Raw genomic sequence first — 13,464 nt, forward strand, 5'->3', positions numbered from 1 at the left:
GACACTGGCACTACCATGGAAACTAGGCTCATTAGCAAAGAGGGAACAACAACTTGTACTTAAAAAAAAACGTCAACTGCTATTGTCCTCCTTCACGGTTCACCTTCCAGCAGCACTGGGCCATGAAAACACTTTGTAACAGGAAACAGAAATGAGTGTTGTTATTGGACAAGGTCAGGTAGCAGTCCTTGGTTCCAAAAGGTTTTCTCACATTGTTTAGTGAGAAGAACATTATGCATATCTAAATGTTGTCTTATTCATACTTATTGAACATCAGCACCCTGGATGGGAACATGCAGACTGTCCAGTTACAGTGAGACACATTACATTGCTGAGTTGAACAGAGTTCTGTTCTGTGGATGGTGCTCCCTTTCTCTCTCTCTCTCTCTGTCTGTCTCGCTCTGTCTCTCTCGCTCTGTCTCTCTCGCTCTGTCTCTCTCGCTCTGTCTCTCTCGCTCTCTCTCTCTCTCTCTCTCTGTCTCTGTCTCTGTCTCTGTCTCTCTCTCTCTCTCTCTCGCTCTCTCTCTCGCTCTCTCTCTCGCTCTGTCTGTCTCGCTCTGTCTCTCTGTCTCGCTCTGTCTCTCTGTCTCGCTCTGTCTCTCTGTCTCGCTCTGTCTCTCTGTCTCGCTCTGTCTCTCTGTCTCGCTCTGTCTCTGTCTCGTTCTGTCTCTCTCTCTCTCTCTGTCTCTCTCGCTTTGTCTCTCTTGCTCTGTCTCTCTCTCTCTCTCGCTCTGTCTCTCTCGCTCTGTTTCTCTCGCTCTGTTTCTCTCTATCTCTCTGTCTGTCTCTGTTTCTCGCTGTCTCTCTCTCTCTCTCTCTCTAGTGTGATTAGCAATCCCTCTCAGCCTCTCATCCCCTCGCTCCCCATGTCATCACTAAGATAACTAAAATCACTAAGATGTCATCACTAGATTGGAGTTAATGAGAACCCTGCTCGCTACGAAAACATAACTCACATCCCAACCTGCCTGGGTTTACATCTTCAGTCAGCTAAGAGGTGTGTGTGTGTTTTCTCCCCTGATGGTACTGAAGTTAATAGCTGTAGGTCATTGCAGTGCCCTTTCCTTGGCCGTTAATGCTGTGTACAGGGGATGGTACAGGATGGGGACGCACTGTCCTACTGTCCTCATTATTATACACACCTGACAAGCCTGGGCGTCGCTCGTCCTCACGCTCGTCCTAAACCCTACACACACACACACACACACACACACACACACACACACACACACACACACACACACACACACACACACACACACACACTGTTTGATATAAGAGAGGCAGGGAAAGATGAGAAAGAAGAGTAAAGGGAGATAGGGATGGGGAAAGGGGGAGAGAGGGAATGGGGGTGAAAGGAGAGATGGATGGGAAAGGGGGAGGGAGAGAGGGAATGGGGGGGAAAGGAGAGATGGATGGGAAAGGGGGAGGGAGAGAGGGAATGGGGGGGAAAGGAGAGATGGATGGGGAAAGGGGGAGGGAGAGAGGGAATGGGGGGAAAGGAGAGATGGATGGGGGAGGGAGAGAGGGAATGAGGTGAAAGGAGAGATGGATGGGGGAGGGAGAGAGGGAATGGGGTGAAAGGAGAGATGGATGGGGGAGGGAGAGAGGGAATGGGGTGAAAGGAGAGATGGATGGGGGAGGGAGAGAGGGAATGGGGTGAAAGGAGAGATGGATGGGGGAGGGAGAGAGGGAATGGGGTGAAAGGAGAGATGGATTGGGGAGGGAGAGAGGGAATGGGGTGAAAGGAGAGATGGATGGGGGAGGGAGAGAGGGAATGAGGTGAAAGGAGAGATGGATGGGGGAGGGAGAGAGGGAATGGGGTAAAAGGAGAGATGGATGGGGGAGGGAGAGAGGGAATGGGGTGAAAGGAGAGATGGATGGGGGAGGGAGAGAGGGAATGGGGTGAAAGGAGAGATGGATGGGGGAGGGAGAGAGGGAATGGGTTGAAAGGAGAGATGAATGGGGAGGGAGAGGGAATGGGGTGAAAGGAGAGATGAAAGGTGGAGGGAGAAGGAATGGGGTGAAAGGAGAGACGGATGGGGGAGGGAGAGAGGGAATGGGTTGAAAGGAGAGATGAATGGGGGAGGGAGAGAGGGAATGGGGTGAAAGGAGAGATGAAAGGTGGAGGGAGAAGGAATGGGGTGAAAGGAGAGACGGATGGGGGAGGGAGAGAGGGAATGGGGTGAAAGGAGAGATGGATGGGGAAATGGGGAGGGAGAGGGAATGGGGGAAAGGAGAGATGGATGGGGAAAGGGAGAGGGAATGGGGGGAAAGGAGAGATGGATGGTGGATGGAGAGAGGGAATGGGGTGAAAGGAGAGATGAATGGGGGAGGGAGAGAGGGAATGGGGGGAAAGGAGAGATGGATGGGGAAAGGGGGAGGGAGAGCGAGAGGAGTGGACATTAAAACCAGGGACCTTGTAATTCTGTTTCCCTGACATTAATTAGCTGTGGTTGGTTTGTTTAAACACAGGGCAGTAAAAATGAATCACTCCTTTCCTGTGTGGGCTGGTTCCAGACATAAGCGGTCTCACTCTGGTCTCAACTTAATATTGAGAGTTATAATAGTATAAGTTCAAAATTGTTGTTAGTCACTCTCACTCAAATTCGCATGAAATGTGCTATAAAATAGCAATCATTATCTACGCCCCATGGCAAAATGTCTGGAATTGCAGGAAATTAACTTAAAAAATGTTCTCTCCACCATCAAGACGGGAACCACTAAAATGTTTTGCCTGCTTGGTGGACAGAAACCAAATGTCGCTTAAGGTCCCCAAAGGCTAGAGGTGGCCCTGCCTCTGCTGCTGGGTGTTGGAGAGAGAGCAGGAGATCATCCTGACTGTCCTCCCCCAGCTTTGGTCTGCTGAAGGAGAGGAGTGAGAGAGAGAGAGAGAGACACACACACACACACACACACACACACACACACACACACACACACACACACACACACACACACACACACACACACATTTTCTCTTTGCTCTCTCCGTCCCACACACACACTGTCACACACACTCCCTACATTGCATTGTCTATTTGTGCTGGCAGACACCCTTGTCGGCCAAGGCAATTTCCACTCGGCTGTCTGCCTGGGTTTTTACATATGGCCTTTTCATATACTGTACAGCCCAGAACTTACTGGGGTCTCGCTCTCTCTCGGGGTCTCGCTCTCTCTCTCTCAGCCTGTCGCTCTCTCTCTCAGCCTCTCTCTCTCTGCTTCTCGCTCTCTCTCAGCCTCTCGCTCTCTCTTTCTGCTTCTCGCTCTCTCTCTCAGCCTCTCGCGCGCTCTCTCAGCCTCTCTCTCTCTCTCTCTTAGCCTCTCACGCGCTCCCTCAGCCTCTCGCTCTCTCTCTCTGCTTCTCCCTCTCTCTCTCTCAGCCTCTCGCTCTCTCTCTCAGCCTCTCGCTCTCTCTCTCAGCCTCTCGCTCTCTCTCTCAGCCTCTCACTCTCTCTCTCAGCCTCTCACGCGCTCCCTCAGCCTCTCGCTCTCTCTCTCAGCCTCTCGCTCTCTCTCTCAGCCTCTCGCGCGCTCTCTCAGCTTCTCACGCGCTCTCTCAGCCTCTCGCTCTCTCTCTCAGCCTCTCGCTCTCTCTCTCAGCCTCTCACGCGCTCCCTCAGCCTCTCGCTCTCTCAGCCTCTCACGCGCTCCCTCGGCCTCTCACGCGCTCTCTCTCTGCTTCTCGCTCTCTTTCTGCTTCTCGCTCTCTTTCTCTGCTTCTCGCTCGCTCTCTCTCTCTCCCTTGAAGGGGCTTTATTGGCATGGGAATCATATTTTAACATTGCCAAAGCATGTGAAGTAGATAATATACAAAAGTGAAATAAACAATAAAAATGAACAGTAAACATTACCAAAATAATAAAGACATTACAAATGTCATATTATGTATATATACGGTGTTGTAACGATGTGCAAATGATTAAAGTACAAAAGGGAAAATAAATAATCATAAATATGGGTTGTATTTACAATGGTGTTTGTTCTTCACTGGTTGACCCTTTCTTGTGGCAACAGGTCACACATCTTGCTGCTGTGATGGCACATTGTGGTATTTCACCCAGTAGATATGGGAGTTTATCAAAATCGGGTTTGTTTTCGAATTCTTTGTGGATCTGTGTATATTCTGAGGGAAATATGTGTCTTTAATATGGTCATGCATTTGGCAGGAGGTTAGGAAGTGCAGCTCAGTTTCCATCTCATTTTATGGGCAGTGTGCACATAGGCCGCCATAGGCAGACATAGCAAGGCTATGCTCACTGAGTCTGTACATAGTCAAAGCTTTCCTTAAGTGTGGGTCACTCACAGTGGTCAGGTATTCTGCCACTGTGTACTCTCTGTTTAGGGCCAAATAGTGTTCTAGTTTGCTCTGTTTTTTTGTTAATTACTTGACACATTGGAAATAATGATCTTTTTGTTTTCTCATGATTTGGTTGGGTCTAATTGTGTTGCTCTCCTGAGGCTCTGTGGGGTCTGTTTGTGAACAGAGCCCCAGAACCAGCTTGCTTAGGGGACTCTGTAGGTGATGGCTTTGTTATGGAAGGCTTGGGAACCGCTTCCTTTTATGTGGTTGTAGAATTTAACTTCTCTTTTCTGGATTTTGATCATTAGCGGGTATCGGCCTAATTCTGCTCTGCATGCATTATTTGGTGTTTTACGTTGTACACAGAGGATATTTTTGCAGAATTCTGCATGCAGAGACTCAATTTGGTGTTTGTCCCATTTTGTGAATTCTTGGTTGGTGGGCAATGGGTTTTATAACTGATTCAAGTATTTTCAGCCAGATCCCAATTGGTATGTTGAATTTTATGTTACTTTTGATGGCATAGAATTCCCTTCTTGCCTTGTCTCTCAGATCGTTCACAGCTCTGTGGAAGTTACCTGTGGCGCTGATGTTTAGGCCGAGAAATGTATTGTTTTTTGTGTGTTCTAGGGCAACTGTGTCTAGAAGTAATTTGTATTTGTGATCCTGGTGATTGGACCTTTTTTGGAACACCATTATTTTTGTCTTTCAGAGATTTACTGTCAGGGCCCAGGTCTGACAGAATCTGTGCAGAAGATCTAGGTGCTGATGTAGGCCCTCCTTGGTTGGTCTCTCTCTCTCTCTCTCTCTCTCTCTCTCTCCCTCTCTAGTTGGATAGGGGTGTCCTTCCTGTGTCATGAGTGAAACTGTGATTCATGTGTCTTCTGTGTGCGCCAGGTTAATAGGTTAATGCCATTAATGTCTGTTGGAATGTCTGTGAGAGGTTGGGGGTGGAGTTTACTGTCGGGATGTTTATATTGGGGTACAGGTATTCGAAGAAGGAAAAGGCCAAATATGTATTGTTGAATGATCTGTTTGCTCAGGCAAAGTTGGCTATTTGGCTAACAAGGAAGAACAGGGTCAAAGGTGGGGGGATAACAGACCCAGGTGTCTGCGCCCCTTAGGGTGGGATTTGAGATATAGAGATGTTTCAGGAGATATGGTGTGTCGGGGGGCCGTCTGTACAGCTGGGGAAGATGGGTTGGATATAAGGTTGTAAAAGTGGTGATGTTTTGTGTCATGGGGTAGAGTGCAAGGTGAGTACACAGTACAGGGGATATTTGTTTTTTAAAAGGGGGGTGGTGGTAGTCAGGTGTTAATGAAATGAGGATGTATCATTAAAGAAAGTCAAAGTCTCTCTCCACCTAACCCCTACCTAATACTACCTAACCCTTAACCAATACTACCTAACCCCTACCTAATACTACCTAACCCCTACCTAATACTACCTAACCACTACATAATACTACTTAACCCTTACCTAATACTACCTAACCCTTACCTAATACTACCTAACCCTTACCTAATACTACCTAACCCGTACCTAACCACTACCTAATACTACCTAACCACTACATAATACTACTTAACCCTTGCCTAATACTACCTAACCACTACCTAATACTACCTAACCCTTACCCAATACTACCTTACCCTTACCTAATACTACCTAACCCTTACCCAATACTACCTAACCCTTACCTAATACTACCTAACCCTTACCCAATACTACCTAACCCTTACCTAATACTACCTAATACTATCTAACCCGTACCTAATACTACCTAACCCTTACCTAATACTACCTAATACTACCTAACCCCTACCTAATACTACCTAACCCTTACCTAATACTACCTAACCCGTACCTAATACTACCTAATACTACCTAACCCTTACCTAATATTACCTAACCCCTACCTAATACTACCTAACCCTTACCTAATACTACCTAATATTACCTAACCCCTACCTAATACTACCTAACCCTTACCTAATACTACCTAACCCCTACCTAATACTACCTAACCCCTACCTAATACTACCTAACCCTTACCTAATACTACCTAATACTACCTAACCCTTACCTAATACTACCTAATACTACCTAACCCTTACCTAATACTACCTAATATTACCTAACCCCTACCTAATACTACCTAACCCTTACCTAATACTACCTAATACTACCTAACCCCTACCTAATACTACCTAACCCTTACCTAATACTACCTAATATTACCTAACCCCTACCTAATACTACCTAACCCTTACCTAATACTACCTAATACTACCTAACCCTTACCTAATACTACATAATACTACCTAACCCTTACCTAATACTACCTAATACTACCTAATACTACCTAACCCTTACCTAATACTACCTAACCCCTACCTAATATTACCTAACCCTTACCCAATACTACCTAACCACTACCTAACCCCTACCTAATACTACATAACCCGTACCCAATACTACCTAACCCTTACCCAATACTACCTAACCCCTACCCGATACTACCTAATACTACCTAACCCTTACCTAATACTACCTAATACTACCTAACCCTTACCTAATACTACCTAACCCTTACCCAATACTACCTAACCTTACCCAATACTACCTAACCACTACCTAATACTACCTAACCCTTACCCAAATACTACCTAACCCCTACCTAATACTACCTAATACTACCTAACCCTTACCCAATACTACCTAACCACTACCTAACCCTTACCTAATACTACCTAACCCTTACTCAATACTACCTAACCCTTACCTAATACTACCTAACCCTTACTCAATACTACCTAACCCTTACCTAATACTACCTAACCCTTACCTGATACTACCTAACCCCTACCTAATACTACCTAAACACTACATAATACTACCTAAACACTACATAATACTACCTAACCCTTACCTAATACTACCTAACCCTTACCTAATACTACCTAACCCGTACCTAACCACTACCTAATACTACCTAACCCTTACCTAATACTACCTAACCCTTACCCAATACTACCTAACACTTACCTAAAACGACCTAACCCTTACGTAATACTACCTAACCCTTACCTAATACTACCTAACCCTTACCTAATACTACCTAACCCTTACTCAATACTACCTAACCCTTACCTAATATTACCCAATACTACCTAACCACTACCTAATACTACCTAACCCTTACCCAATACTATCTAACCACTACCTAACCCTTACCTAATACTACCTAACCCTTACTCAATACTACCTAACCCTTACCTAATACTACCCAATACTACCTAACCACTACCTAATACTACCTAACCCTTACCCAAATACTACCTAACCCTTACCTAATACTACCTAACCCTTACCCAATACTACCTAACCACTACCTAATACTACCTAACCCTTACCTAATACTACCTAACCACTACTCAATACTACCTTACCCTTACCTAATACTACCTAACCCTTACCCAATACTACCTAACCCTTACCTAATACTACCTAACCCTTACCCAATACTACCTAACCCTTACCTAATACTACCTAATACTACCTAACCCGTACCTAATACTACCTAACCCTTACCTAATACTACCTAATACTACCTAACCCCTACCTAATACTACCTAACCCTTACCTAATACTACCTAACCTGTACCTAATACTACCTAATACTACCTAACCCTTACCTAATATTACCTAACCCCTACCTAATACTACCTAACCCTTACCTAATACTACCTAATATTACCTAACCCCTACCTAATACTACCTAACCCTTACCTAATACTACCTAACCCCTACCTAATACTACCTAACCCCTACCTAATACTACCTAACCCTTACCTAATACTACCTAATACTACCTAACCCTTACCTAATACTACCTAATATTACCTAACCCCTACCTAATACTACCTAACCCTTACCTAATACTACCTAATACTACCTAACCCTTACCTAATACTACCTAACCCTTACCTAATACTACCTAATACTACCTAACCCTTACCTAATACTACCTAATACTACCTAACCCTTACCTAATACTACCTAATACTACCTAATACTACCTAACCCTTACCTAATACTACCTAACCCCTACCTAATATTACCTAACCCTTACCCAATACTACCTAACCACTACCTAACCCCTACCTAATACTACATAACCCGTACCCAATACTACCTAACCCTTACCCAATACTACCTAACCCCTACCCGATACTACCTAATACTACCTAACCCTTACCTAATACTACCTAATACTACCTAACCCTTACCTAATACTACCTAACCCTTACCCAATACTACCTAACCTTACCCAATACTACCTAACCACTACCTAATACTACCTAACCCTTACCCAAATACTACCTAACCCCTACCTAATACTACCTAATACTACCTAACCCTTACCCAATACTACCTAACCACTACCTAACCCTTACCTAATACTACCTAACCCTTACTCAATACTACCTAACCCTTACCTAATACTACCTAACCCTTACTCAATACTACCTAACCCTTACCTAATACTACCTAACCCTTACCTGATACTACCTAACCCCTACCTAATACTACCTAAACACTACCTAATACTACCTAAACACTACATAATACTACCTAACCCTTACCTAATACTACCTAACCCTTACCTAATACTACCTAACCCGTACCTAACCACTACCTAATACTACCTAACCCTTACCTAATACTACCTAACCCTTACCCAATACTACCTAACACTTACCTAAAACGACCTAACCCTTACCTAATACTACCTAACCCTTACCTAATACTACCTAACCCTTACCTAATACTACCTAACCCTTACTCAATACTACCTAACCCTTACCTAATACTACCCAATACTACCTAACCACTACCTAATACTACCTAACCCTTACCCAAATACTACCTAACCCTTACCTAATACTACCTAACCCTTACCCAATACTACCTAACCACTACCTAATACTACCTAACCCTTACCTAATACTACCTAACCACTACTCAATACTACCTAACGCTTACCCAATACTACCTAACCCTTACCTAATACTACCTAACCCTTACCTAATACTACCTTACCCAATATTACCTAACCCCTACCTAATACTACCTAACCCCTACCTATTATTTCCTAACCCTTACCTAATACTACCTAACCACTACCCAATACTACCTAACCCTTACCCAATACTACCTAACCCTTACCTAATACTACCTAACCCCTACCTAATACTACCTAACCCTTACCTAATACTACCTAACCCCTACCTAATACTACCTAACCCTTACCTAATACTACCTAACCCTTACCTAATACTACCTAACCCTTACCTAATATTACCTAACCACTACCTAACTCCTACCTAATACGACCTAACCCTTACCTAATACTACCTAATACTACCTAACCCTTACCTAATACTACCTAATACTACATAACCCTTACCTAATACTACCTAACCCTTACCTGATACTACCTAACCCTTACCTAATATTACCTAACCCCTACCTAATACTACCTTACCCAATACTACCTAATACTACCTAACCCTTACCTAATACTACCTAATACTACCTAACCCTTACCCAATATTACCTAACCCTTACCCAATATTACCTAACCCCTACCTAATACTACCTAACCCCTACCTAATACTACCTAACCCTTACCTAATACTACCTAACCCTTACCTAATACTACCTAACCCTTACCCAATACTACCTAACCCTTACCTAATACTACCTAACCCGTACCTAATACTACCTAACCCTTACCTAATACTACCTAATACTACCTAACCCTTACCCAATATTACCTAACCCTTACCTAATACTACCTAACCCTTACCCAATACTACCTAACCCTTACCTAATACTACCTAACCCGTACCTAATACTACCTAACCCTTACCTAATACTACCTAATACTACCTAACCCTTACCCAATATTACCTAACCCTTACCCAATATTACCTAACCCCTACCTAATACTACCTAACCCCTACCTAATACTACCTAACCCTTACCTAATACTACCTAACCCTTACCTACCTAAACACTATCTAGCCCCTATCTAATACTACCTAACCCCTACCTAATACTTCCTAACCCCTACCTAATACTACCTAACCACTACCTAACCCTTACCTAATACTACCTAACCCTTACCTACCTAAACACTATCTAGCCCCTACCTAATACTACCTAACCCCTACCTAATACTACCTAACCACTACCTAACCCTTACGTAATACTACCTAACCCTTACCTACCTAATACGATCTAGCCCCTACCTAATACTACCTAACCCCTACCTAATACTTCCTAATACTACCTAACCCCTACCTAATACTACCTAACCCTTACCTAATACTACCTAACCCCTACCTAACCCCTACCTAATACTACCTAACCCCTACCTAATACTACCTAACCCTTACCTAATACTACCTAACCCTTACCTAATACTACCTAACCACTACCTAACCCCTACCTAATATTACCTAACCCTTACCTAATACTACCTAACCCGTACCTAATACTACCTAACCCTTACCTAATACTACCTAACCCTTACCTACCTAAACACTATCTAGCCCTTACCTAATACTACCTAACCCCTACCTAATACTACCTAACCACTACCTAACCCTTACCTAATACTACCTAACCCCTACCTAATACTACCTAACCCTTACCTAATACTACCTAACCCTTACCCAATACTACCTAACCCCTACCTAATACTACCTAACCCTTACCTAATACTGCCTAACCCTTACCTAATACTACCTAACCCTTACCTAATACTACCTAACCACTACCTAACCCTTACCTAATACTACCTAACCCTTACCTAATACTGCCTAACCCTTACCTAATACTACCTAACCATTACCTAATACTACCTAATACTACCTAACCACTACCTAACCCCTACCTAATACTACCTAAGCCCTACCTAATACTACCTAACCCTTACCTAATACTACCTAACCACTACCTAACCCCTACCTAATACTACCTAACCCTTACCTAATACTACCTAACCCCTACCTAATACTACCTAACCCCTACCTAATACTACCTAACCCTTACCTAATACTACCTAACCCTTACCTAATACTACCTAACCACTACCTAACCCCTACCTAATACTACCTAACCCTTACCTAATACTACCTAACCCCTACCTAATACTACCTAACCCCTACCTAATACTACCTAACCCTTACCTAATACTACCTAACCACTACATAATACTATCTAACCACTGCCTAACCCCTACCTAATACTACTTAACCACTACGGATGGGGAGGATTGTGTAGTGAATGTGTAGTTTATGTACTACTCAAGATACACAGGAACGTGTTCAGTAGGAAAACAGTAGTGTTTCCCGTAGTAATCAGGTAGAGATGTTTACTACTTGATGTTGGTAGTAAATAAGTAGTCATTATTTTTCGCCTCTGCACGGTGCCGTGGGCCTGTGGCTGATGTCCTTGAGTATTTTTATTCATGGGGTTGGGGATCTGTGCTTATTATGGGACGAATATGCTGGCTTTGTATTCACAAATACTGTGTAGTGTTAATTGGAACTTTTATTTGACCGCTGCCAACCGCAAAAGTACTTGTTTTGTGCTTACATTATAACTCTTAAATTAACCTAAATGGACTGCTTCCAACAATGTACAGCCTCAGAGATGGTCATGTTTAGCCTAAAACCTGTCATTTATTCTCAAAATCAAACTGCTATACAGATGCAAATGATTGTGATAATTTAACTGAATCTCTCTGTCCTTCTCTGTTGTATTGTGTCAGGTGTCAACCCTCTCTCTTTGTGTTTTCTGTCAGGTGTTCCGGACGGACTTCATCACAGCCATGAAGCTGCCAGACTCGGCCCAGCTGGGCCCCGATGACTTCTATGTGCTGTCAGACCCCTGGAGACAGGAGTGGGAGAAGGGGGTCCAGGTTCCTGCCAGCATAGACGCCATCCCAGAACCTGTCGTCAGGTAGGGGCGATGCTAACTGTTTGAATGCTTTGACTGCTCTAATACAGTACGACCATGGAACAACCACACTTAAAGGGATACTTCGGGATTTTGAAATGAAACCAGTGGCGCAGTGGTCTAAGGCACTGCATCTCAGTGTAAGAGGCGTCACTATCACTACGGTCCCTGGTTCGAATCCAGGCTGTATCACATGCGGCTGTGATTGGGAGTCCCATAGGGCGGCGCACATTTGGCTCAGCGTCGTTAGGGTTTGGCCGGGATAGGCCGTCATTGTAAATTAGAATTTGTTCATAACCTCTCTGGGATATGTGGGACGGTAGCGTCCCACCTCGCCAACAGCCAGTGAAAGTGCAGGGCGCCAAATTCAAAACAACAAAAAATCTCATAATTTAAATTCCTCAAGCATGCAAGTATTTTACACCATTTTAAAGATAAAATTCTCGTTAATCCAGTCACAGTGTCTCATTTCAAAAAAGCTTTACAGCGAAAGCACCACAAACGATTGTTAGGTCACCACCAAGTCACAGAAAAACACAGCCATTTTTCCAGCCAAAGAGAGGAGTCTCAAAAAGCACAATTAGAGATAAAATGAATCACTAACCTTTGATGATCTTCATCAGATGACATTCATAGGACTTCATGTTACACAATACATGTATGTTTTGTTCGCTAAAGTGCATATTTATATTTAAAAAAATCAAATTTTACATTGGCGCGTTACGTTCATTATTTATGTCCAAATAGCTTCTTTTGTTAGGGCGTTTGGTAAACAAATCCAAACGCGAGTTCAGGTCCAGCCGAACGTCGGACGAAAAGTTCAAAAAGTTATATTACTGGTCGTGAAACTTGTCAAACTAAGTATTGAATCAATATTTAGGATGTTTTTATCATAAATCTTCAATAATGTTCCAACCGGAGAATTCCTATGTCTGTAGAAAAGCAATGGAAGGAAAGCTAACTCTCTCGTGACCGCGCGATACGAGCCTGTGGCAATCTGCCAGACACCTGGCTCATTCCCCTCTCATTCGGCCCCACTTCACAGTAGAAGCCTCAAACAAGGTTCTAAAGATTGTTGACATCTAATGGAAGCCTTAGGAAGTGCAACATAACCAATTTCCCACTG

General features: G+C 43.6%; 1 protein-coding gene across 2 annotated transcripts in view; it reads left to right on the plus strand.

Annotated features, from left to right (window-relative positions):
• Nucleotides 1–13,464, plus strand: part of LOC139418043 (protein Jade-1-like) — a 218,416-nt gene that overhangs the window by 57,271 nt on the left and 147,681 nt on the right. For both annotated transcript variants that reach the window (XM_071167151.1, XM_071167153.1), the window contains one exon: nt 12,184–12,341. In XM_071167151.1, coding sequence (XP_071023252.1) covers nt 12,184–12,341 — 158 coding nt within the window. The remainder of the gene's footprint in view (nt 1–12,183; nt 12,342–13,464) is intronic.

The sequence above is a fragment of the Oncorhynchus clarkii genome, chromosome 10 (assembly GCF_045791955.1).
Source record: "Oncorhynchus clarkii lewisi isolate Uvic-CL-2024 chromosome 10, UVic_Ocla_1.0, whole genome shotgun sequence".
In the NCBI taxonomy this organism is placed as follows: domain Eukaryota; kingdom Metazoa; phylum Chordata; class Actinopteri; order Salmoniformes; family Salmonidae; genus Oncorhynchus; species Oncorhynchus clarkii.